This window comes from Canis lupus, chromosome 10 (assembly GCF_011100685.1).
Source record: "Canis lupus familiaris isolate Mischka breed German Shepherd chromosome 10, alternate assembly UU_Cfam_GSD_1.0, whole genome shotgun sequence".
NCBI classification, from domain to species: domain Eukaryota; kingdom Metazoa; phylum Chordata; class Mammalia; order Carnivora; family Canidae; genus Canis; species Canis lupus.
In genome coordinates this window covers 56,202,400-56,229,488 of record NC_049231.1, presented here as the reverse complement: position 1 = coordinate 56,229,488, position 27,089 = coordinate 56,202,400, and the positions used below count along the sequence as shown (strand labels likewise).

Genomic DNA, 27,089 nt, shown 5'->3' with positions numbered 1-27,089 from the left:
TTTTTTATTTATTCATGAGAGACAGAGAGGCAGAGACACAGGCAGAGGGAGACGCAGGCTCCATGCAGGGAGGCCAATGTGGGACTCAATCCTGGGACTCCAGAATCAGGTGCTGAGCGGAAGGCCAATGTTCAACCACTGAGCCACCCAGGCACCCAAATCTGTGTGGTTTTAAAGGTTGTGGACCTTTAAAGGTTTTTGGTTTTAAAGGAAGTACCTCTTAGAGTAGGGAATGTCTTAAGTCTGATATTGGCAATTAAGATTGTGTTTTTAAGTAATTTGGTTTCTTTTTGTTATACTATATTAATATTTTCTGCTTTATATTTTATTATAATCAGGCTATTCGGCCAGAATAATGTCCATTTTAGAATTAAGTGAGTTTTTGACCAGTTTTATAGGTATTCCACAGAAGATTGAAAAGAGAGCACAGTTTCTTAATCTGTTTTTGTGTTTTTTAAAGTCAGCTTTATTAATTATATAATTTTAATTACCTTTAGTTGAAGTCTGATTGAAATGTTAAAGACATACTTTGATTTTGTTGCTACTATTCAGCTCATAAAGTTTCATATTCTTTTTCAAGACTAGGTGTTATGTATTTTGTATACTTCTATCATGAGAGGCATAATCTCTGGTTCTTTCTGATGTTAGTAAACTGTTCTTTACTTATTAGCTTAAGTTCTCTAAAGAACTTTTCCTCCTGAACTATTGTTTACCCTGAGGTACAATTCCTATAGGAGCCAGGATAAATGTTTCATTGGTTCTCTTTATTTACCAGGTTTTTAAAAAAGATTTATTTATTTTAGAGAGAGAGAAGGAGAGAGAGAGAGAGAGAGAGCACAGGTGCCCATGGGAGCAGGAGAGGGGCAGGGGGACAGAATCTCAAGCAGACTCCTGGCTGAGTGCTGGGCTCCTGCGGAGGGCTCGATCTCACAGCACTGCGGTCACAACCTGAGCTGAAATCAAGAGTCCGAGGCTTAACCGATTGAGTCACCCAGGTGCCCTATTTACTGTTCTTAAGATAATGATAGCATTGGTCCCATAGCATTCTTCAAGGGCATAAACAATGGGGTTTTCTTTTGCATGTATGTATATTTTTTAGTTAATTACCATGATTCATGCTCTGGTATCATTTTTGGCTAGTGAGAACCATACAACTTGCCTCCTGTGCTCTTTTAAATAGGACTTGAGTAGTCTTTGCATAAGGGTCGTTTTTATTAAAAGAAACGTAGAAATGCAGAAGTACTGATTACCTGATTTTAAACATTGTATTTTACAGCAGAAATTTGATATGAAATTTTTTTACGTGTTAATTTTAATTATAAAAATAATGCCTTTTTACTTTAGAAAGTTAGAATAAGCAAAGGTAAATAGGAGTATGTGAAAATCACTCAGTTTTACCCTACAGAGGTGACTTGTTACACTATTTATCTTTTAATCCTAATGCATGAGTACATATTTTTCTTTAGTTGTATTCATGTTTTGTATCCTGCTTTTTTAAAAAGATTTTATTTATTAGAGAGCATGAGCACATGCACTTGAGAGTGCTGGGGCACAAGCAGGGTGTTAGGGAGAGGGAGAGGGAGAAGCAGACTCCCCACCCTTCATGGATTTTGGTCCCAGGACACTGTGATCATGACCTGAGCCAAACAAAGGCAGATGCCTAACCAACTGAGTTACCAGGTGCCCCTTGTATCCTGCTTTTTTTTAAATGATATTTTTTAAATGATATTTCATTTTCCATCCACTAAAGTTCTTTAAAAACATAATTTTAAATGTCTGCATTATATTTAAAGGCATAAAACACAGTTTAACTATTCTCTATGTTGGGCTTCCAATTTTTTTTTTTCAGGAAAATTTTATTGTAAATGTACTTTGAAAAAATTGGTATTTTGACTTTGATAGTCTAGATTTTTACTTATGTATTGCTAGGTGTGAGGTTTTCTTTTTTTTTTTTTTTTTTAAGATTCATTATTTGGGAGAGAGCAGGGTGGGGAGAGGGGCAGAGGAAGAAGGAGAGAATTGCAAGTAGATTCCCCACTGAGTGAGGAGCAGAAATCGAGTGATGCTTCACTGGTCAAGTGACTGAGGCACCCAGGAGTCCCTGGATGTAGGATTTTTTTTTTTTTAAATCTGATCCATGAATACTTCTGAGTGTTTTAAATGAAACTAAATGAAATGTATTTAAACTCTGGTTTTTTAAATTTTATAGCTAAAATTCCATTTTTTGTCTTTTGAGTAGGACTACCCAAAATAAAGCATTTACTTGAGGTTAAAGGTCATTGCTAAATGTCTTACATGTTTTATAATTACAAATAGTCTTAATGTTGCTCTCAAATGATGTTAATTTTACTTGATTGATGGATTTAGTTAGAATCTTAGAAACCTAGTGATTGCCTTGAAGAAAAATAACTGGTGAATGACAGAGCTTGTATTGAAAACCAGTATTTTTAGCCTCTTGTCAAGCTCTAATTCTTAATTCATTTCAGTAACGTATAATTCTGTATTTACTTTAAACTTCCTTGTAATGAATTATGTACTATCTTCAGGATGTGCAGTAGAAAAAAACCTTGATAGTATTATACACTTTATTAAATCATTTTTTGTTCCTGATATGCTATGGCATAATCTCATTTACTTGAGATTAAAAATTAAAGCATTTGATTAACACACTATTAAGGTTATGAGGAGAAAGGAAGCAGTTCAAAAGTGCTTTCTTATTATCTTTCATAGTTTCCCCCCCGTGGGAGGATGGAACATACTGACTTATCTATATATTGTGGATAGTTTAAGGAAATATTATGTTCAAAAGATCAATCATGACTGTTACCAAGGTTTTCAAGTATTTTAGACATCTACTAGTAATTTTTAGTTCCAAAACTTAATGTGAAAATGAATTGGGAAAAGAATAGACTACATAGTAATATGGGCTAAAGTAGGATTTTTGAACATAAATATACAGAAAAAAACAACTGGGGTAGTTTTTGAAAAATGAATACTCCACCCTGAGTATTTTATTTTCCTTTTTATTATTAAAAAAATAATAATTCTATTGTATTTCATACTCCTTGTGTTTTTAATGGTCTAGATTTAAGATGGAACTCAGGAATATGTATTTTAAACAGTCTAATGTCTAATAGACATTCACTAGGTAATATCAGGCACTTTTTCCGAAGTGGCTATCGCCACCAGTAACATATGAAAGTCTGGTTTTTCCACATTGTCACCCAAACTAGATTTTTTTTTTTTTTTTTTCAAACTAGGTATTATTAGGCTTTTAGTTTTAGCCAGTCTGGGGGTGTAAAGTAGTACCTTACTGTGGTTTTAATTTGCTTTTACTGATGAGTAAGGGTGTTGAGTATCTTTACATACGCTTTATAGTCATCTGTATGTTGTCTTCTGAGAAGTGCCTGAGTCTTTCGCCTGTTTATTTTAATTTAATTGAGTCTTTTTCAGATTGATTTGAAGGAGTTCTTATGTAATTTGTATAAGAATACTTGTCAGAGGGCTGTATTCCAAATATCGGATTGGGGTTTTCACTTTTTTATTTATTTATTTTTTAACAAATATATTTTTTTTGTAATTTTTATTTATTTATGATAGTCACAGAGAGAGAGGGTTTTCACTTTTAATAGTGTTTTATTGAACAGAATTTCTCAATTTTCTTGAAAAGTGATTATCAACTTTCTTCTCGTAGTACGTTTTGTGCTCTTCAGAATACATTTTTCTTGGACTGCATTTTGAGAAATGCTGAGACAAGAACCACTTTCTGGTTGACACAAACTATTTCCTGGCTGACAGGGAGAATAGGAGGTTTCTTTCTGAGTAATCCCCTAACATCTCTAGTTTTGTCAGCAGTTATACCTCCTCTAGGAATCCCCCTGTTGGTCTCTTTTCATGATATTAAGTTTAGGGCTCTGAATCTTCTTAATATTAAGCATAGAGTTGTCTTTCTACTACAGTAAATGAAGTGGGCCATAGGTAAGTTATTTCCGTGGTTTAGAGCAGTGTTTTCCCAATTTTTCCACAGAAGTATCCTAGCCACAGAGGAGAGTGAGGACTGTACCCCAGGGGCACGCTGGAGGGATGGCTCTTTGAACTCTTCTCTGTGTGGTTGTTGGGAATATAGTTTGCTTTCATTTGAAAGTAGCATCAATTCTTCTTTTATTCCAAAATTTAGAGTGAACTTGAGGGAGGCTGCAGGAGGCTATACCACCTTTATTCAGCAACTCGAAGTACCTTTGGTAGCCCTGGGCTTGAGGTTTTTATATATTGCCTTCACTGTTCCAGCATGGTTAAGAAACTTGCACGGTAGTTACTGGCAGAGGCAGAACAGTATGTATAGAGTCTCATGGCTCTGCCTTCCATACTATCTGGTCACTGAGTACTAAGGTGAAGTCATGGGATTGGACCTTGAAACAACAGGAAAGAGCTGAATGAATAAATAAATACACAATAGCCTGAGAAAATGAAAAAGTGTGTTTTTAGTGGACTAAGGATTTTGAGGAATTTCTGGAAAGGAAAAGCAGTTAGATATCTTAAAGGGTGTATAATACTCCAGTGTGTGTGTGTGTCTGTGTACCACATTTTGTTTATTCATTCATCCATTGGTGAACATTCACATTGCCTCCACACATTGGCTGTTATGAGTATTGCTGCAGTGAATGTGGATATGTCACCATACTTATTTTTAAAGTCTATGTTGATTTTTCTCTTGCAGATATATTCGACTTTATGGGAGAAAATTTAGCAAAGAAGATCATGTTCTTTTTATCAAGTTATTGTATGAGCTGGTATCAATTCCAAAACTGGAAATCAGCATGATGCAGGGATTTGCGCGTCTCTTGATCAACTTGTTAAAGTGAGTAAATTTCCTGTGATTTCTGCTAACACATTTTGGTTCATTTCTTCAAGGTTTTAGACAACAAGAGCTAAGTGTTCTTTGGTAAGAAGACCCAAGTCCCAAATTGCCAGTTTGCAAAAAGATTGCAGAAAATTTTATCATAGGTTTAAGGCATATGTGTTAATTAATTAAAATTCTATCTCCTCTGTGAGGCCTTCTGTTTTGTAGCACACATGGAAATATATGTTATCTGAATATATGTTCATTTAAACTAATTATCTTCCCTTATATATATAAGATCCTTGAGAAGTCACGAATCATTTATTCTTATTCCTAGGCATGCAGAAAATTTGTTGGCAGTAATGATGGCATGAATTTATTTTTTTTGTTTTTTTGTTTTTTTTTTTTTTTGATGGCATGAATTTAAATGCCCCTTTTTACCTGGTGTTTTTTGAGGTTTGAACAGCAATAATCTGGTACATTCTTCCTATCTGTGGATAGGGAAAAGCAAGGCCTACCAGGATGACAGCGACATTTAACAACTGTCCTCCCTGTGTAGTAGGTGTATTACACAAACAACTGTGTATGAATGTATGCCTATATGTTTGTTTATTTTTTAATTAGGAAAAAGGAACTTCTTTCAAGAGATGATTTGGAGTTACCTTGGAGACCACTTTATGACATGGTGGAAAGAATATTATATTCCAAGACAGAGCACCTGGGATTAAATTGGTTTCCTAAGTAAGTATTTCCTTTTAAAGGACTTCTTTGGAAGCACTGGGGTCTTTTAGAATTTGGTCATAATTGAGAAATAATTGGGTTATTTGAAATAAGCAAGCAAATATACATTTCAGTGTGCTCATTGCTTTGTAACTTGGCTCCTAAAACAATTTATTACCCTCTTTAAACTATATCTGAAATTGCACTTAAGAATTTTCCACTAGGATATCTGACAGCCAACATTAGCATACTGGCCAGAGACCACAGGGTTTTGTTTGGAATCTAATATTTTGTCATTGAAAGTAATGCACATTTGGCTTTCTTTATTATATATTCACATGTGTTTTAATACTTCAAGTAAAATGAATGCCTCAAGAAGAGGAGCTTGGCATATTCCAGAGGGTACCCCCATGCCAGTTAAAGAAGCATTAGTTTCAGTAGCTGTTCGTGGAATGCAGGCTGTTCAAATGCATGGCTTCTTGGTTTAGACGCACTAGGATGTAATGTTTAGACATACTAGGGTTATGGACATCTGGCTGATTATACCTTCTTTGGCGTACATCCTAACTCTTCCAGATATCTAATTCTGGTACGTTTTGTATTTTACTCTGAATTTACAGAGTACAATATGATGATCTATCCTTTTTTGGTGAATAGTAATTTTGGACTTGACTCCATAGCATCATTTTCCCCTGTTAACGAGGCTTTGTTTTGTTTTGATCTAGCTCTTAATTTTCTCAGTCTTAACCATATTTGGCTTAAAAGACTCTTAAACTTTGGCTTATTTGGTTACGTGTCCGACTTGTGATCTCAGCTCAGGTCTTAATCTCAGAGTTGTGGGTTCAAGCCCTGCATTGGGCTACTTCAAAAAAACAAAACCTTTTTTCTTTTTAATTTCAGACAAGTTTATTATAATCTTAAATAACCTATATCCATAAATTTGAACTTGTATTTATTTGGGTTCAGTTATAACATAGAATAAAAAGCAAAGCACTGGTCCTCTGAAATAAAGCAGGCAATTGCCATTCAATAAACACACCATCTGGGCAGCCCGGGTAGCTCAGTGGTTTAGCGCCGCCTTCAGTCCAGGGTGTGATCCTGGAGACCCAGGATTGAGTCCCATGTCAGGTTCCCTACAAGGAGCCTGCTTCTCCCTCTGCCTGTGTCTCTGCCCCAATCTCTCTCTCTCTCTCTCTCTCCCCCCCCGTCTCTCATGAATACATAAATAAAATCTTTTAAAAAATAAACACACGATCTATTTGTCTAAAAGGGTTAAGTTTGTAACTAATTTTTTATAAAAAGTTTAGCATGAATAAGTACATCAGTATACTTTGAATACAGAAATGTACATCTCTGCCACTGTATAAGAAAACTAATTAAAGAACTCACAGGGTTTCACCACATGTGTGTACACACACACACACACATACACACACGTATACGTACTCATAGCATTTGGTAGGTTTGTGTCTACAAGGTCATATCTGGCCAAAAGACGTAATATAAAAGTAACTGAATACTGGATCCTTCTGGTATTCATTCTCCACCTTTGAAAAAAGGCAAAGCCTGCTTAAATTGGGAAATTCCTTATGATTTTAACATTATCAGTCCCCGAGGTGGGAACAGCATATAAATATTTTGGGCAGCCCAGGTGGCTCAGCTATTTGGTGCCGCCTTTGGCCCAGGGCGTGATCCTGGAGATCAAGTCCTGCGTCTGGCTCCCTGTATGGAGCCTGCTTCTCCCTCTGCCTGTCTCTGCCTTTCTCTGTGTGTGTCTCTCATGAATGAATAAATAAATAAAATCTTTTTTTTTTTAAAAAAAAGCTTTCAACTGCAGAAAGGGCATTTAAAAGTCTTTTTCACAAATAGCTAATATCACAGTCACCTTGGGGAAAATGGTTGTTCTTAATTTTCTTTCCATTTTTAAAAAATGTCCATTCAACGTATTGTTATCCTTGTGAAATGGTTGAAAAGAAGTTCGGGGGTGTGGGGTGGCTGAGTTGGTTAAGTATCTGCTTCATCTTGGGTCAGGACCCCAGGATCCTGGGATTGAGCTCCACATTGGGCTCCCTGCTCAACGGGAGTCTGCTTCTCCCTCTCTCTCTCCCTCTGCCCCTCTCCCCATTTGTGCACACACACCTTCACTTGCTCTCAAAATCAATAAAATCTTTAAAAAACTAGAAGATCAGTGTCTTAAAAGATCCTTTGGATTCATTGCTGTTGTGCAAAGAAAAGGAAAGTCCTAAACCGTTTATTCAGCCATAGAGCACTGTCGTTTGACATTGATTCAGGAGGGAATTCAGCAGCATGTGAGGACAGGATGCTGATGTCTGTGTTTAGGGTGGTCAGTGATGTCCTGGATGCCTTACTCTGCCCAGGTCACTAGTGGTACAGGCTGACAATACTGGGGTGTGAGTCCAGGGCGATCTGCAGGTCCAGTGTGCCCTGTTGCAGGATTTCCATCTTGCTCACCTTGTCCTTGAGCCTGGAGTAGCCGTCATTCATATTGTACAGCAGGCTCATTTGGTCCTCCACCAGGGTTTTGTTCCGGGAGATGACCAGGCTGTGGTCTAAAAGGCTATTTTTCCTAACAGACCTCACTGGACGGAAGGCTCTCATACTGACCTCCTAGGGAAGGAGAGACCAGGAGGGAGCCAGCTGCCCAGCAGCTTATGCCTCTGCTGCCCATAGAGCTTCTTGAGTTTCCTATCCTCTGCACTGGGCTGGGCTCAGAATGAATGTTTGTTTGTTTGTTTGTTTGTTTGTTTGTTTGTTTGTTTGTAGTAGCCTCCACAATGTGGAGCTTGAACCCATGACCCTGAGATCATGAAATCAATAGTCTGATGCTTAACTGACTGAGCCACCCATGCATCCCCAAGAAGAAACTCTTAAAGTATTTGTGATCAAGGTTATTTTTAGGAAAGATTCTACAATTTTCTTCAATTTGCCTCTCCCCTCAATACCTATAGTTGTTTGTCATACACATGTACTCATTTCCTGCAGAGCACCATTTTATAGGCTTGTATAAGTCTAAGGATTTATTCCTGCATTTTCTCTCTCAATTCTAGGCGTGTTTTCATTATTTCAGGACTTCTTGTAGCCTCCCAGTTCAGTTTTTTTAACCCATGAAAATTTCTCAGGTTTCACTGAAGTCAGCAGCCTTTGTTAAACCCTTAATAGAATTTTTTTTAAATGACTGCAAATAGCAGACTTTAACAGATTTTTAGGTCATAAGTAAATAGTGAAATGATGTAAATGAAAATAATTTAAAAAACAAAAACATGACTATAGGTGATCCTGAAGTTAGGCCCTAATTGGTTTTTGGCTAGTGGTCACAAATGCAGTGGTGAGAGATCATTTCTGAAGATTCCATGGGTTAAAACAAGGAAACCAATTTCCACCATAGAGCAAAATTCATCATGAAGCTAAATGGTACATCTTCAAATATATTTTTTTCAAATATTTAGTATGAAAACCCAAAATTTAGCATAAAAGCTTTGTTGTGAAGGTTCCTTTTGAGTATTATTTCTGCTGGAAGAAACATGGCATGAACTGGGGTGACTGGGCCTTCTTAAAATATGTGGCCATTTAGGCTTTGATTGGAATCACCGTTTCACAGACCAGTTATCTTTCTGAAGTTTTCCTGGCTGATTTATTTTGGCTGCCTCAGAAAATCTTTGGTAAATGCTAGGGGAAAGAAGGCGATTTCTTCAAAAATTTCTTCTTTTTCTTCAGTAAGTCCCTTACTTGCTTTTTCATAAGTAAGCGTCTTGCTTCCTGCACTGAGATGTACCTTTTCAAAGGCAGCTGCTTCCTTTTAAGTCTGGCAGTGCGCAGCTCCGGCTTTCTTCCTTCCTGGAAATTTTGTCAGTGCTCAACACTGTTACTGTCAGCCTGTGCGTAGAGTCCTCCCCTGCATCTTCATCCTCTGCTTACCATGTGTCTTTTCCTACAGCATCCCCTTGTTCTTGCTCTTAAGGAAACCTTCTTCCTTAGAAGTTTCACCATGGCTGTTCTTGATCTTTTGAAGAAACATCGTGTCTTTGCTGAAATCTTTCCTTGGCTTAAAGCAGGCAGACCCCCTTTTGTATTGTGTAGTTGGCTATTCTGAAATGAAATATAGAAGTAATATAATCTACCTATACTCTTTATCTGTACTCAGTGACAAAAATAAGTACAAATAATGTCTTAACCATAAAATGATTCCTATAATGAGACGGTAGTTTATTATAAAACAATACATAGGGCAGCCCGGGTGGCTGAGTGATTTAGTGCTGCCTTCAGCCCAGAGCCTGATCTGGAGACCCTGGATTGAGTCCCATGTTGGGCTTCCTGCGTGGAGCCTGCTTCTCCCTCTGCCTGTGTCTCTGCCCCTCTCTCTCTCTCTCTCTCATGTATAAATAAAATCTTGAAAAAAAATACATATTTCAGACATGCAGGCATCATTACACTAAAGACACAAAATGGTATTCAGATTTTGCATGTACTTATAATGAGTAAGTTTGGATTTAAAAAAGGTCCAAATACATTTTGTTTAGGATATATAGCACAAGAAAATAAAAGAGCAGCATTATGAGTGGACATTAAAATAAAAACTAGTGCTGGGATAAAGAATAACAGATAAGACTTATTTAAATATGAGAAAAGAGAGGGAAGTCGTTTTAATTTTAGAGCACTAAGCTGAGGAAAAGGAAGTGCGATATTCTTGCAGATAAACTGGTCTTATTTCTAATACAGTGCCACAGTTATCCTTTATGTGGATGGTACGGAATGGTATCACAAAAATTATTTTTGAACTTTATTACTTGTGAAAGAAATAGCAGGGTGCCTGGGTACATCTGCCTTTGGCTGGGGTCATGATCCCAGAATCCTGGGATCAAGCCCTGCGTTGGGCTTCCTGCTTAGCGGGGAGCCTGCTTCTCCCTCTCCCTCTCCCTCTGCTCCTCCCCCTGCTTGTGCTCTCTCACTCTCTCTTTCTCTCTCAAATAAAATCTTAAAATTAAAAAAGAAGTAGAGGTAAAGGAAGAATTGGGAAATGAAACTTTGATATATGAAGTCATAGAGAATTTGTGCTATGGACTTCGGGGGACAATATCTTTAAGGTTGAAAGGTAACAATGCTAAATTGAATCAATAACGTCAATATCAAATTTTTACAATGTAAACTGCCTTTTGTGCCATACCAAAAAAGATGACAGTAACATGAAGCATTTTAACAACAAAAGTATTAATGAAATTCTGTGACATCATGTCTTATGTCTGCTTTTGCTAGTGTAATGACAGTTGGCTCTAGACTGTAAAAATAGTCTTCAGTCTTTGGGTGTTTCAGGTGCCTGGGTGGAGGAGTTGGTTAAACATCTGCCTTTGGCTCAGGTCATGATTTCAAGGTTAGGAGATGGAGCCCCACACGGGTGGTCTCCAGGCTCAGTGGGGGAAGTCTACTTGAATTCTCTCCCTTCCTTTGCCTCTCCACCTCCCACCCCCATGCTTACTCATGCACTTGCTCTCTTGGTCTCAAATCAAAAAATCTTAAAAAAAAAAAAAAAAAAAAAAAAAAAAACTTGCAAAAAATACTTAATGGTTAAAGCACTTCTTCACTTTTAGGATCAAAATTTTTTTACCTGTATCTAAGTTTACAGTGGGACATTTAAAGTCTTACAAAAATTTTTCATTATTTGTGGCTATTCCATGAATTGCAGGATACCCAATATACCAGGATCACTAAAGTTCCATTGAATCCTCCCCAGTAATTGGGATCATTAAAAATGCCCTGTACATTTCCAAAATGTTCCCTCCATGTGCATAGATTTGCCACCGCTTACCTTGTGTCCCCGCAATCTAAAGTTTTCTGCCCCATTAATCAGGCCCTCATGTTTTCTTTCCATGTTCTTTTCTTTCTTTTTTTCCTATTTTGAATTCTGTAAGACCTGGATCTTGTAGTTTTAAAACCAGTATTCTTTTTTCCTTATACCAGTACTGTCAAACTGTCTACTTAGTACCTCCTTTCCTTTTCCTCAAGGCTCTGAGGTGTTTCTTAAAGTGCTCTGGTGTGAGAAATTTCTTGGAAATTTTACATGTTATTTTAAACATTCATATCTATATTAGGCTTATTAAGTGATGTTTTCATAAGTAAAAATTTCTCTCCTCTGTATCTCTTGACTATAATTGATGCTCCAGGAAGATAAACCATTTTGGTTCAGTGGCTTGGAGTGCTCACACCCAGGGCTATGTGCCTCCAACTGAATAGAGTACACGTAAGGAAGTGCAGCTCTGTTGATGCAGACTTTTTTTTTAATTGCTAATGGGTTGTTTCAATTTAAAGAGATCACAAAGCATAGTGAGGATTTGGAACCACTCTTGAAAGGGGCTCTTGCTTGGTGAGAGGCAGCCCTATAAGATAAAATTAGAAACTAATGTCTCTGTAAAAAAAAGTAGAGGAATTGTACTTAAAACATTTCTCAGGATTGTAATTATTTTTTTATTTTCTCTAATTTTCTGTAATCTTTTTACTGTTATCAGATACCACCTTTTGAAAGGAGTACCTGTTACCTTATTTCCATTCAGGTCAGGCTATGTGTCTGTGAAGGATTATCCGATTCTTTGGTTCTTGGACTTTCTTCATCACACTTGCCTTGATTTTTAAAATCAGAGAAATCTAGTAGTCTTAGTTCTTCTGCAGAAATGTTAAGGAAACCAGTTGGAGAGCCATAGAGCAATACTTTTTAGTTTATGTTCTTCAGAGCTAGTCTATGTCCACTGAATTTCTAATAGGGAATCAATTTAAACGTTTTAAAATTTACCTTTCTACCTAAGTTTCTGTTTAGTGTATTAGTATAGCAAGTGTTCATAGTCTAGTGATAAAGTTATAACTTCACAAACAGTTTATTTCAGAAAACCCCAGAAAACCCTTCAATATGGCATACTTTTGGAATTGGTGTTCTGCTTGGAGTATTTTCATCTTAGATGTATTCTGATTCATTTTGAAACAGTTTTGTCAGCTGACTGCATGTGTTCATACTATTTTTAGAATACTATTTTTATAATCAAAAGTGAAAGGTTGCTTCATTTAACTGTCTTTCAAGTCTTAAACTCATGTGCCTTGTGTATATGTCTTTATTTGAAACTACAGCTTAGGGTGCCATGCATTTCAACATGTTTTAAAAAGCTGGTTCTATTTTTTGGAGCAAGGATTATTTAGCTTTCTTTTTTCCTGTCTCCTTTTCCCTTATTTTTCTCCGTCTTCTTCTCCTCTCCCTTTTTTACTTTCTGCCTATATGCCTCAGGGGCAAGGGAACATTTCGCACTCTTCTCTGTTTCTAGGTTCTACTGGAGAAACAAATTGTAGAGTCTTTTTTTTTTTTTAATAAAAAATCAAAATTGGAAAGGAGTTTGAATTTGATAATAGCAACTTAAGAATCACTTATTGTTTACATTAAAAAGGAAGCATTTATGTGTTAGGGGCCTAGTTTTATTTCCTAAAATAATGCCCCATACACTTAAATTAGAATAACATATTGCAAGTTACTAATGAAGACTCTTGCTTCTGACAAGGCTTGGAGGAATTATGCATAGATCAGCTTGTACAAATGGGCATGGACGATTCATATTTGAATTGCTGTGTTTAAATTTGTTTTAGTTTTGTCACCATCAGTTTCGCTTTTGTGAGTTTTTTAAGGTTTACATATTTGCATGATGAGCAGTTTGGGTCTAGATAGCTCAGTTTATTTTCTTAAGATCTATTTTTCTTCCATATATCATTCTCTATGGGGATCATAGAGTATTAACATTTTCATTTTTCATATTATTCTGCCTCTGGAGAAACTTGATTATTACCTTGTTCTCTTTTTTTTTTTTTTTTATTTATTTTTTATTGGTGTTCAATTTACTAACATATAGAATAACCCCCAGTGCCCGTCACCCATTCACTCCCACCCCCCCGCCCTCCTCCCCTTCCACCACCCCTAGTATTACCTTGTTCTTGATGGTGTTTGTTTCTGAGTTGATCTGACAAAGGACTTTGACTTGGTATTCTTATCCCTGAGATACAGCTAAATCCTTTGTTCACCCTTCAACACATGGAAATGACATGTTCTTACTGCTGGAGGGTTTCTTGAGACATGTGGTTACGTTTCTAAGCTTAAGTTACTATCAGCAGCTCAAGAATGATCTCTGGCTATAGAATTTAACATAATAATGAAATGATGAAAGTGATTTCTCTGAGGACCTGTTGAAATTTAAAATAGTTTATGGTTATTTTGTTAATAAGCAGTGATTATTAAGGTAGGTATAGAGGGGATCCCTGGGTGGTGCAGCGGTTTGGCGCCTGCCTTTGGCCCAGGGCGCGATCCTGGAGACCCGGGATCAAATCCCACGTTGGGCTCCCGGTGCATGGAGCCTGCTTCTCCCTCTGCCTGTGTCTCTGCCTCTCTCTCTCTCTCTCTCTCTCTCTCTCTCTCTCTCTCTCTGTGACTATCATAAATAAATAAAAATTAAAAAAAAAAAAGGTAGGTATAGTGATTTTTAACATGGTATTTGAGGAACATTGTATTTGCTCTTTTAAAATACCACTTTAAGGGCAGCCCGGTGGTTCAGTGGTTTTAGCGCTGCTTTTAGCCTAGGGCGTGATCCCGGAGACCTGGGATGATTGAGTCCCACATCAGGCTCCCTGCGTGGAGCCTGCTTCTCCCTCTGCCTGTGTCTCTGCCTCTCGCTCTGTGTCTCTCATGAATAAATAAATAAAATCTTTAAAATAAATAAATAAATAAATAAATAAATAAATAAATAAATAAATAAAATACCACTTTCACTTTTATTTGGAAATTAGAAAATAAGTAGTTGATTTTTATTAATAACTTTGGTAGTGTTTCCTCCAAAAGTTGTATCTGTGTCATAATGATCTTTCTATAGAAACTGCTCTTTTTAAAGCTTTTAAAAAAATATTTAGTTCATACTGATCAGCCTTATCACTCTCAGCAGTTATGCATGCTCTTTTTACTTGAGTGGTCAGGATTATTACAACTTCTTACTACTAGCCATAGAAGCATACTTTTTTCTGAAAGTAGTTATGATGAAAAATCAATGTTAATGCTACTTCAGTGATGAAGATGTTATACTTTACTTATACCTTTCTTATGATAGAATTATCTTGACCCTAATTTTGTGTGAAGTGGCTGTGAAAAATAAGTATTGGCTGATTTAAAGACACAGTATTAGATTTTGAAGGATTAGATATGAGATGGGTAGTGTTTGATGAACTGACGATTGTGTTTGTTTAGATATAGAGAAGACAGGTAAAACTTGAGGTTCTTTGGATGAAATGAAGTACATTCTTTTTTTAACGAAGTACATTCTTAAAGAAAATATTATATAGGCAATTACCATTAAATTATAAGGAGGTTAAGGCAGAGGTATATAGAATAGGCCAGTGTTACAGTTGTCCAGTTCATTTATAAAAAAGCAAATATGATAATTCTGAAACTAAATTTTAGTTCAAGAATTGTCAAGTCAAGCTGAAAATACTTCTGACTATGGGTAGTCCACACTGCTTTCATCTTGAATGTATCATTTGCTATACATTTCTCTGGTTTAGAAGTGAATATTGTCCAGAGAATTAGGTAAGGCCAAGGAGGTAGGAAGCATAAACCTCCAGGTTTATATAAGTCCCCTATCTCAATAAATGGTGTAACTGGAGGCTAAAGTTTTTGGCTTTCCTCAAGCTTTTCTGCTATATATTTGGCATTTATTTTACTAATGTCATCATAAAGAGTAGGAAATTGTGGCCCAGAGAGGAAAACTCACACAGTCATTTGTTGAAACTGGGACAAGAGCTCAAGAACTGGGACAAGAACTTAGTGTCTGCCCTAATAAACAGGGTGGGACTTGGGAAAGGAATTACATTTAATTACTAAATCACATCAAAATAGATGTAATTTCCTAAATCATACATTAATAATTATTAAGAGACAGTAGAATAAATGTAAAAGCAAAATGAACACAAGATAATAGTTCTTGAGGAGCCTGAAAATGTAATTTGTTTTGGATAGTATGAAATAATAATTATAGTTAACAATTTTAGTGCTTAATTCTGGGCCAGATAACTGTATTCTTTACATTATCTCATTTAATTTTTTAACAGCCTTCTGAGAGGTAGGTATTATTATTATTATATAGATGGAAAAACTGAGGCTTTACTATTGAAGAAAGTAAGTAGGAGAACTGGTAATCAAATATAGATCTGTCCCAACTCTAAGCCCAAGTTATGAACTATTGCATGATATGCTATGGCTTTCTTTTCAACTTAACATGCCTTTTCTAACAGGAAGTAGGATATGAGAAAACCCATTCAAAGCTTATTCCTTCTGTAGATCAATCCCTTTTGATAAAAACCAAAAAAAAGTGTTTTGAATTGTAATCACTTTAGTATAAATTTCCAACAATTGGGAAAGTACATAGTGATTATCCACTCCCTCTAAAAATTAGTGCAATATAGTTTAGTAGCATCTAGCCTTAACCTTCTATTTTATTTTTAAACAGAAACATTGTTCCCTTCATCTTGAGAGATTACAAGAATCACAAAAGGTCACTATACAGATATCACAGGTTAGAGAGATTGTACCCTTTTCTGGATAAAGAGCATAAATCCATTGGCACAGGCCTTATATATAAGGAGGGGTTGAAGTTGACTTTATTTTAGATGAACTAAAGCACCTTCCCACATACCCCATCCCTCTAATGAGTGAGGTGACAGCTATCAAGTATTATAATTAACCACCTATTCTTGTAAAGAGTGAAGGGAACTGGAGAAAGCAGGTAGCTGGGCAGCCTTTCACTGCCTTCTAGAAACATTTTTTTACATTATATGAAAGTTTGTTGGTGGAATAGAAAATAGCAGGTTTTCTGTGTTGCACTCAAACGAGTTGTCACAGAAACAGTAAAATAAATACAAAGTCAACATGAACACAAACTTTAGGACCTGGTAGTATTACAGATCTTCAGCTTATCTCCTGGGACAGAAAGTTTGCCATTTTAGAATTATCTTTTTAAAATCTGCATTTGAGTTGATCAGTTACTTAGTGTAGAACTAGATAGTTCTTTAAACCTTGTCTATATAATTTGTTTCTAAACGGGGTTCTTCCATCCAAACTAAAAGAAGACCCAAAGATCTGTGCTCTTTGTTGCTCTCATAGAAAATGTTTACTGTATATTGTAAATTCATAAATATAAATATGCATAAATATGTATATGAACACATAATTTTGTTAAAAGTACTTTGGAAATGCCCGGAGGTAAAAATCATAGTCGTGGTTTTCAGGGAGTTTAAATGTCGTTGGAGAAGTTTACCCCTTTTTTAACCAGGCGAACTTAGATGTTCTCTAAACTGATTCTATGTCCTCAATTGCTTAGCTTTTTTGTGAGTGAAGATAGAATCTCTCCTTGATAATCAAAGAAAATGTTCCATGTCTCTCTGGCCATATGGTCTTTTTAATGTTAGAATTCTCTCATGTGTTGTAGCCTTCAGTTAATTTTTTTCTAACTAGTTTTGAAATTAAAGAGGATTTCTACAGCTTCTAGTAATGAAATCATAGTTTTCTCTTTTGGTTGTATAATTGATTACTTGTGCTGAGTTTGGTTTGTGTTATTCCTTGGAATTTCTTTACAGATTAGTTCTTAAGCTTTCAGGGAGGTTGGATAGACTTCTGGACTTAACAATTTCAAGAAGCTTAATGCGAAAGTGTCAGGTGGAAGCACTGCCTGAAAGTTACCCCTTTCCCCCCTGATTTTTTTTCTTGAGATTTGGGGACTTGTTTTATTTACTTGTACACATCATACTGTAAGTAGCCACACATTTATTTTAAAATTCCAGTCCAAAATTACCTTGTGCCCTTTGTTTTGTTTATTTGTGTTTTACCTCTTTTGACAATAGTCTAATTAATTTAAATATTCCATTCTGGCCATGTATGTTTAAACCAGTACACATTGGCCTTTTTTTTTTTTTTTAACACATTGGCCTTTTCATTAAGACAAGCATTTATTATAAATCCATAATCAAATACTTAATGTTTTCTTAAATTCACTTGAACCACCTACAAAGTTGGAAATAAGTTATAGCTTTTTAATGTTACTCAACTAACATTTTAAGTAGGTCAAAAAGATGGCTGTTGCTGTTTTTGTTAATTGTTGCTGGCAGTAAAATAACCTGATAGTGTTATAGAACTCCCACCATTGGTTACAGAAAACTAGTTTCTGGCAGTTGCTGATATAAGCACACTAGATTTTGTCTGCTGTTTGTGTTTCAATGTAAAAGCACTTTGATAAAAATAAAAATTAGTATTTGAAGTTTTAAGCCACTTGAGCATCCTTCTTGATATGCTATGTATGTCATTGCTGCCTACTTTGTAAAGATTGAAAATGGTTTGTCCTTTTCCCAGTTTTCTTCCCTTTAGTTTACAACAGAGAATGAACAAATCAAGGGCAAAAGGAAGAGTAGATTACAGAGTTTAAGTAGTTAATCCTTGTAGTTCTGTTTGTATGAAAGAGAAAGATTACTTATTGCATCACACATAATTTTTAAATGTATGAGCATATCTTAGAGCACTTATTAATTGGATTAGATGCATTTCAAAATACACCAACCTAATTTATCAAATGGCTTTTTCCCCCCTAGTTCTGTAGAAAATGTTCTCAAAACACTCGTGAAAAGCTGCCGACCGTAAGTAGCTTCTCAATTTATAAAACTTCTTTTATTTCTGTGGCATTTCTCCATTCTTAGTATGCTTGGAAGAGGAAACTAAAGGTATACATCATTTTTAACATTTTAATGTTAGTCACTGGGCATAACATATCATTTCCAACTCTTGAACTGAATTATTCAGATTTCATTTATAAATTGAGAAATTTTTAAGTGGTGTGGGTGTCAGTTACCCATTATAAAGTAAGAATGCCATAATTTATGTATAATTGTCTTTATTTGAAAGATTTTCCTAGAATATCATTACTCAGATCAAAAATATTTTCCAAAATGAGCATTGTAGGTATTGTATTAAAATGTGAGTAATAAGATAGTATTCAGACATTTTTAAAGTATGTTCTCTTTCAGTAGAACATACAGAAATATTGCATATTCTGATGTTTAAAGATGAATATGGGTTGAATTTAGTTTTAATCAATTCAACTCCATTACATGAACTTGAGACCCCTGGTTGGCTCAATTGGTGGAGCATGAACTCTTGATCTCGAGATGTTGGATGTAGAGCTTAGTGTAAATAAATAACCAGTTCTGTGGACTTGAACTATTATTTATTGGGCTGTTCTAAGATTGCTTATCCTGCTGTGTGTGGATACAGTGAATTTTTTTGAATGGAAATCACTTTTATCATATTCTTATGAGTTAAAGTTATATAAATGGTTTTATAAATCAGATATTTGTTGCTGACCTTTTATACTCTCAATCTTGAGCAAATGTATTTTTAGGATGTAGTTTCCCTTTTAAGATTGAGGCTTAAGATCTAAGCTGAGTCATAAGCCACGTCATTTTGAGGTAGGCAGTGACCTCTAGGCCTGCATTTCCTCACCAGCAATTTGATTATCCTTGGGGTACTTCGTAGTTTTTAGCCTCTTAGGTAATTCATAGAACACCCAAGGCTAACAGTTGACTCTGAAAAATTAAGAAAGGAGAATTGATGTATGAGATCTTTAAAGGCAGAATATATTCTCTGTTTTTTCTTTTTTCATTCTAAACTGTAGCATAGTGACTTGGCACATAGATGCTTGATGAACTCAAAGGAGTATTGCTAGAAATATAGTTTTACTTTTCATATTAAGGAATGAAGTGTGGTTCTAATTAATACAGATGAACAAAGATATAATAGTATTAATAACGTGACACGTAGGCCAAACCTACACATGTATTTGAAAGGGTTTCCTAACTTTTGACCATGCCCAAATCTGAATTTCTCATTCACTTAATGTTATTTTTACCTCCCTTAATGAGTATTTGGTAATTATGCATGGGTCCTCTTTCTCCATTTTACCTGTTTTGTGTGTGGATGTACACTTCAGATTTTAATTTTGTGAATATTCTCTACCCTAGGGGCTCTCCTGCCCATTTCATAGACTTGTAGAATGTTAGCACCTGTAAAACCAGACCATCTAGTTTAGTCTACTCTTGTATACAAAAGAGCTCTGTGGTGCAGTGAGAGTAAATGGTTGGTCCAGATGTGCCTAGAGGTTCCTGGACTATTGTTCTCTTTCACATTTTACTGATTATCCATTTCTTATAGACTGGATTCTCTGTGACTGGATTTTTTTCCTACTGTATTTTAGGAGTTTTATTAGCTTTATAGCAGTTTTCTAAGTCCTATAGACAAGAAGAAATTTACCTTTAAGTGCTACAAGGTATTTATTTTAGAGTTGCAAAAATGTACTTAAGTTAACATTTTAAGGGTCTATTGTCCCTTAGGAAATTCATTCCCTACCTCCCCCTTTTTTGTTGGTCATGTATTAATGTTGTAGACCTTTTAGCCAATGATCAGATAAATGAAAACTTTCTTTTTTATCAGATACTTCCCAGCAGATGCCACAGCTGAGATGCTAGAAGAATGGCGGCCTTTAATGTGTCCTTTTGATGTAACAATGCAAAAGGCCATCACTTATTTTGAAATATTTCTTCCTACCTCCCTTCCTCCAGAACTTCATCATAAAGGTTTTAAGTAAGTATATACACACCTTGACAAATTATAGAACAGAACGAGAAATGGAGATATTTAAGCCAACTAGTAAAGCCATAATAAGTAAACAAAAATTTAACTCAACCGTTGTGTTAATTATACTTGAACTGGCTCAGGGGTTTAGCGCCTGCCTTTAGCCCAGGGCACGATCCTGGAGTCCCAGGACCCAGTCCCGCATCGGACTCCTGGCATGGAGCTGCTCTCTGCCTGTGTCTGTGCCTCTCTCTCTCTTTCTCTCTCCCTCTCTCCCTCTCTCTCTCTCTCTCTATATATATATATATATACACACACACATATATATATATATGTCTATCTCTGTGCCTATCATTGAAAAGAAAAGAAAAATATGTGGAGGGTGAAACAGAAGATTGTAAATGAGGAGAGAATAATGCTTGTATGTCAAGCCAAATACCATGAGGGCTTTATGCGGCCCTTGGCTGACTCAATTGGTGGAGCATGTGATTCTTGATTTTGGTGTTGTGAGTTTGAGCCCCACTTTGGGTGTAGAAATAACTTAAAAGAAAAAAGTGAAGATAGGGACTTTAAGAAATCAAGAGAAAGAATAAAAAGTGAAAAAAGAAGTAGAAAATATCAGTAAATAGGCAGTGATAAGAAATGTTAAATTGTGTGGAGTACAGGGAAAGGAAAAGTATTTTGCTAAAACTTGGTCTTATTCGTCATTTGTAGTTTTTCTTAGTTTTTTTTTAATAATTTTTTTCTTTACTCATTCTAGTCTTTGCATTGTTTTTAAGAATTATTTTTTTCTAGATGACTCTAGGTATATAACAAATCCTAGCATAAAAGATACTTAGGGACACCTCGGTGGCTCCGTTGGTTAAGCGGCCGACTCTTGACTCAGGTCATGATCTCAGGGTCCTAAGATTGAGCCAGGTGTTGGGCTCCACCCTGGGCATGGAGCCACCTTAAATTTCTCTCTCCCTCTGCCCCTCCTTCCATGCCTTGTGTATGTGTTCTCTCTCTTAAAAAAAAAAAAAGAAAAGAAAAGAAAAAAATATTTAGATTATGCTCTTTAAAAAAAAGATTTATTTGAGAGAGAGTGCATATGAGAGAGCATGAGGAGGGAAGAGCAGAGGGAAAAGAAGAAGCAAATTCCCCCCCTTCTGCCCCCCCATCCCAACTGAACAACTTTTTTATGAAAAAAAGAAAAAGGTATGAAAAGAAGACTGGAAGAAAATAGGTATTATTATTACTCTGTTGTGGGTTCATGCTTATTCCCCAGACCCCCCATATTTTCTGTAGTGAGGTTTTAAATCAGAAATTTTGTACATAGCTATATATTTGTGAAATTTTAGTTATAATTCAGAAATTTTTTTATGGTGTTTTTATTTATTTGAAAGAGAGAGAGCATGAACAGGGGGAGGGGTAGAAGGAGAAAGCAGGCTCCCCACTGAGTAGGGAGCCTGATGCAGGGCTCAGTCCCAGGACCCTGAGATCATGACCTGAGCCAAAGGCAAATGGTTAACTGACTGAGCCACCCAGGCGCCCCTATGATTCAGAAATTCTAAAAACTTTTTATTTTCTTTGACATTTATAAAGATTGCTGAATAATATTCCAACATTTTCTTGCCCTTATAATTCTCTTCTGTTTAATCTGAGATTATTTCCCCCATGATAATTTAATTGTACCTAATAGTTTATAGCTAATTTCTTTTGTCGAACATTATTTTGGTGCTAATTAATGGTATAATTACTAATTGGCTTGGGAAGCCTGGGTGGCTCCGTGGTTGAGCTTCTGCCTTTGGCTCAGGGCATGATTCCAGGATCTGGGATCGAGTCCCACATAGGGCTCCCTGCATGGAGTTTGCTTCTCCCTCTGCCTGTGTCTCTGCCTCTCTCTCTGTGTCTCTCATGAACAAATAAATAAAATCTTAAAAAAACAAAAAGATTTTATTTATTTGTTCATGAGAGACACAGAGAGAGAGGCAGAGACACAGGCAGAGGGAGAAGCAGGCTCCATGCAGGGAGCCTGACGTGGGAATTGATCCTGGGTCTCCAGGATCAGGCCCTGGGCTGAAGGCGGCGCTAAACCGCTGAGCCACCTGGGCTGCCATAAATAAAATCTTAAAAAAAGAAAAAACTAATTGGCTTAAGGAAAGAATATAAGGGAGAATTGCAAGAACAGGTAGTAATAGGAAAATATGAGAGGAGAAAGGGAGAAGGAGACACTTGTCAACAGTATCAGATGGGGGTGGATAATAATTATTTAATAATGAAGTAGATGTGTTTTGGGTTTTTTTTTAAGATTTTATTTATTCATTAGAGACAGAGAGAGGCAGAGACATCGGCAGAGGGATAAGCAGTCTCCCTGCAGGGAGCCTGATGCAGGCAGGGCTAAATCCCAGGACCCTAGGATCACGACCTGAGCCAAAGACAGAGCCAACCACTGAGTCACCCTGGTGCCCCAAGGTGTTTTTTTGTTTGTTTTTTTAATGATACAAAAAAATTTTTTTTTTATTTGAGTGTGCTTGCAAGCACGAGCCAGGGAAGGGGCAGAGAATCCTCAAGTGATCTCCCCACAGAACATGAGCCTGATGCCTCCATCCCAGGACCCTAACTAAGATCATGACCTGCACATAAACTAAGAGTAAGAGTCAGGTGCTTAACCAACTGAGTGACCCCGGCACCCGTACCAATGAAGTAGAGGTTTGAGGAGATGACTCTCTTGGCATAAATATATCGCAAGAGGAATATTCAGACAACAGTAGTTATTAGTTCCATTAAATTTATAACATTCAGTATTATTTTTTCTAGGGTGTGTAGTTATCAGTAAGAATAATAGATTAGAAAATTCAAAGGATACCTGGCTTTGAACCATTTTCTATAAATCACTTGCTATTCATAACATTTTTCTTCTTCAGACTTTGGTTTGATGAATTAATTGGCCTTTGGGTTTCAGTGCAAAATCTCCCACAGTGGGAGGGGGTGAGTATTCTATTTTTTCCTCCTTTGCTATCAGGTCATTTGATAAATATTATCAGTTCCTTAGAATTGACTATTAACAATATTGTAATTTTTTTTTCTGTTTGCTGTTTCTAACCGAAATAGATACTTCTTTTGGTTTTATCAATATCTAGAAGCATATACATGTATTATAAAATGCATGAAATGTAAGGCTGTTGTTTCCTTTTGTACTACCTTCACTAGCATGTTGCTATACACATAGTGGATGTTTTCTGTATGCTTATTAGATTAAAATTTCTCCTTCTATTTGCATTGTGGATGATGCTTTGTCATTTCCCTTTTAATAATCATTTCATCTGCAGTTGATTTTAAATGGGTGACAATAATTAGAACTTAAATTTGGAGATTATTAAAAAATGAGTCATAAACCGTATATTAAGCTGTGCTAATGATAACAGCTGGGAACAATAAATAGATGTGACTGTGACACTTAATAACAACAGGTGTATTTCCTTAACTTTCTTTTTTGTTTACTTTCAGCAACTAGTAAATCTCTTTGCTCGATTGGCTACCGATAATATAGGGTACATAGATTGGGATCCATATGTACCAAAGGTAATTAAGAACTTTGAACATACAACATATACAACATACAGTAGCATTCATAGCACTTTTTGTGTCTTTAAGAAGTGTGTTTTGTATGTTGATGCATAAAATATTTGTTGACCACTAGTAAAAAGATGAAATTTACCAGGGTAGATCATTTATTTTCAAAAACTAATTGTAGTTTTTGATTATACCAAGGTATCATAAATGTGTGATTTTTATCTTGCCTGTGTAGGACATGAAATAGAAGTTTCAAAGTGAGTAATTTAGGAAGTACTAAGTATATTATTCAGGGTGTCTTCATACATTCATACCTCCTGACAAATTTTGTGTATTGTTTTTGATTGCTATTCTAGAGTGTTCTTCACTTTTTAGATCATATTTCCTAGAGTAAATACAGCTATGAGTGTCTCTGGGTACAGTGTTCTTTAACAACACTTAACATCACTTAATATCTTCCATATTGTTTCACCTCCAGTAGGTTGAGGAGGGCTGGCATGAGGCATCCAGTGATTCTGATGCACAGTGACAATAGAGCAGGGCTGGGGAGCAGCAGATGAATATTCTATTTACCTTTGCTTATAGTCTCCAGTATAGGAGGAAAAGTGATTTTCTCCCACTGTTGGGCTCCCTATTACTAATGACAGATTTTAAATATAAATTTAATTGTATTAAAATGCAATTATTAAATGACAGATTAAAATGCAAATTCCTAGGGAAAAAATCAAATAAATGTTAGAATTTTGAAAAGGATTCTAGGTATTTGCATTTTGTACATTCTTGACATGGAATGAAAGCATAAGAAAAATAATTTTATATGTAGAGAGATGGAAAGGAGCCAAAATACTTCATGTTTAACTGTACTTGTCTATATTTTGTGTTTTTATGTGTAACTATATCTCATTTGATTATTTATGGGTACATGGATACAGCTGCTTCTTATCCACAGCCCTGTGACCTCAGTGTCATTTAAAAGAAAGTAAATAGGGGCTCCTGGCTGGCTTAGTCATCAGAGCATGCAGCTCTTGATATCGGAGTCCTGAGTTCAAGCCTCATGTTGAGTGTAGATATTATTTCAATAAACTTTTAAAGAATGAAGTAAAATATAACACTTCAGTTATTTAAGGAGTTACCTGATACATATAAATATTTACTCTTTATTTCTTTTTTCTTTTAAAGATATTTACAAGAATTCTGAGAAGCTTGAACCTCCCAGTGGGAAGCAGTCAAGTGTTAGTCCCAAGATTTTTAACAAATGCTTATGATATAGGACATGCTGTGATATGGATCACCGCTATGATGGTTTGTAACACATTAGTTCATCTAATTTTGTATTAACCGTACAAAAATTCTGCATAATCACATAATGGCCATGTTACTGTCTTAGTTGGTCATTGGATTCTTGGATATTTTCTGATGTTGTATGCTAATGTTAACCAGACCCAGAATGTAGAAAAATGCACCATTTGTAAATCTCTCTAGCCAGTGATTCTTAATAATGGAGTCAAAGATTAAAGAGATTTAGAATGTCTGACAGCCCTACAGATCAAGAACCAGACTCAAAAATGTAAGGTCAAATTGAAAATGATAAATCTGTGATTAGTACTCAGGATTTTACATATGCTCGGTACGAATGCATTCAGTGTCGAAGATTACACTGACACAGAGCTTACTAAACAAAGGAAATTATCTTGGTAAAGGGAGAATATGGAGGATTACTTTACTGACATCGTTGAAGGAAAGGAAAAATATATCCACATGCTTGGATTTCAGTGTCATCTTGCAAATAGGAATATTAGAATAATTTTATACTCTAATTTTCTGGATTATCATTTATATTGCTTCTACTGCTCTCTCTTTAAAATTATTCTGTATTTGATATATTCACAGATTATGTTGTTTGGTTGGTCGTTTCTGTGGAAAAGGCAGGAGGTGTTGTGAGAAGTTTGGCTATTAAATTTTATTTTTAGATGTAAAAAAAATTCATTCTCCCCATTTTTGCTATTTCATTATTAAATATGGAAAAATCACATTTTCTTTCTAATACTCCATAAGAGCAAAAACATTTAGATGTTTACTATCTTACATCAGCAGTGAGTTGAAATGCCATAGGATTATATCGTGATGACTATCAACTTTATTTAATGTTGCTATTCTCAGTTTTTCCCATTGACAGTTTTGTATTAAATATGAATGTTGAGTATAATAAATCAAAAATGCTAATTATTATGTTACACTATTAATATTTTTGTTGGGTTTTTTTGCAATGGAATTATGATGATCTTTTTAGTAGTTGACCTATTATCATTTGGGAACGTGTACATGGATTTCCTTTCAGCAGGAAGAAATGTTCCTAATGTAACTCAACAGTCTACCTTAGGTCTATGCCCTTTTTGAAAGATCATCTTGAGAGAGGGAAGGTGGGGATCCTTGGGTGTGGCTCAGTGGTTTAGCACCTGCCTTTGGCCCAGGGCATGATCCTGGAGTCCCAAGACCAAGTCCCATGTCAGGTTCCCTGCATGGAGCCTGTTTCTCCCTCTGCCTGTGTCTCTGCCTCCCTCTCTCTGTGTCTCCCATGAATAAATAAATAAAATCTTTAAAAGAGAGAGAGCGAGAAAGAGAGAGAGAGAAGGTCTTAAAACCAAATTAGAGGCGCACCTGAGTGGCTTAGTCACTTAAATGTCTTCCTTTGACTCAGGTCATGATCTCAGGGTCCTGAGACTGAACCCTGCATCAGGCTCCCTGCATGTGTTCTCACTTTTCTCGGTCTCTTAAATAAATAAATAAAACTTTAAAAAATAAATTAAAACCAAATTGTAGTTCTTTATTTCTAGGGCTGTCAAACTTGGTAAGATGCATGCTGACTTTTTTCCTCATTTTTTTCCCCCATATTGTTGTTTGGTGTATTTGTTTTGGTAATAGATTAAGAAAAAAATATTTTTCTTTTGAATCAAAATGTGGATGTGGTCAAATATAACAGATTTACTCATTTGAAACATTTAGGAATAATAGAATATTTGAATGCATTTGTGTAAATGCATTCATTCATTTCCTGCAATAAGAAATTGACTTCTTGGGGATGCCTGGGTGGCTCAGCAGTTTAGCGTCTGCCTTTGGCTCAGGGCGTGATCCTGGAATCCCGAGATCAAGTCCTGCTTTGGGCTTTTTGCAAGGAGCCTGCTTCTCTTCCCTCTTCCTATGTCTCTGCCTCTTTCTGTGTCTCTCATGAATAAATAAATAAATCTTAAAAAAAAAAAAAAGAAATTGACTTCTTGA

At 35.9% G+C, this 27,089-nt stretch overlaps 2 protein-coding genes across 4 annotated transcripts in view; one reads left to right on the top strand and one right to left on the bottom strand.

The window, feature by feature from the left end:
- The window catches only part of PSME4 (proteasome activator subunit 4), a 105,081-nt gene that overhangs the window by 13,785 nt on the left and 64,207 nt on the right, over window positions 1–27,089 (top strand). For all 3 annotated transcript variants that reach the window (XR_005365982.1, XM_038551259.1, XM_038551258.1), the window contains exons 2-8: window positions 4,718–4,858; window positions 5,465–5,581; window positions 18,224–18,268; window positions 20,118–20,267; window positions 23,165–23,228; window positions 23,748–23,822; window positions 24,993–25,115. Coding sequence is in view for 2 of the 3 variants with exons in the window: in XM_038551259.1 (XP_038407187.1) it covers window positions 4,718–4,858; window positions 5,465–5,581; window positions 18,224–18,268; window positions 20,118–20,267; window positions 23,165–23,228; window positions 23,748–23,822; window positions 24,993–25,115 (715 nt within the window). In the remaining variant the exon portion in view is untranslated. The remainder of the gene's footprint in view (window positions 1–4,717; window positions 4,859–5,464; window positions 5,582–18,223; window positions 18,269–20,117; window positions 20,268–23,164; window positions 23,229–23,747; window positions 23,823–24,992; window positions 25,116–27,089) is intronic.
- Window positions 7,772–8,179, bottom strand: LOC102151783 (inhibitor of DNA binding 2). The gene is given in 1 exon segment (XM_038549552.1): window positions 7,772–8,179. A coding segment is annotated over 1 exon segment (408 nt).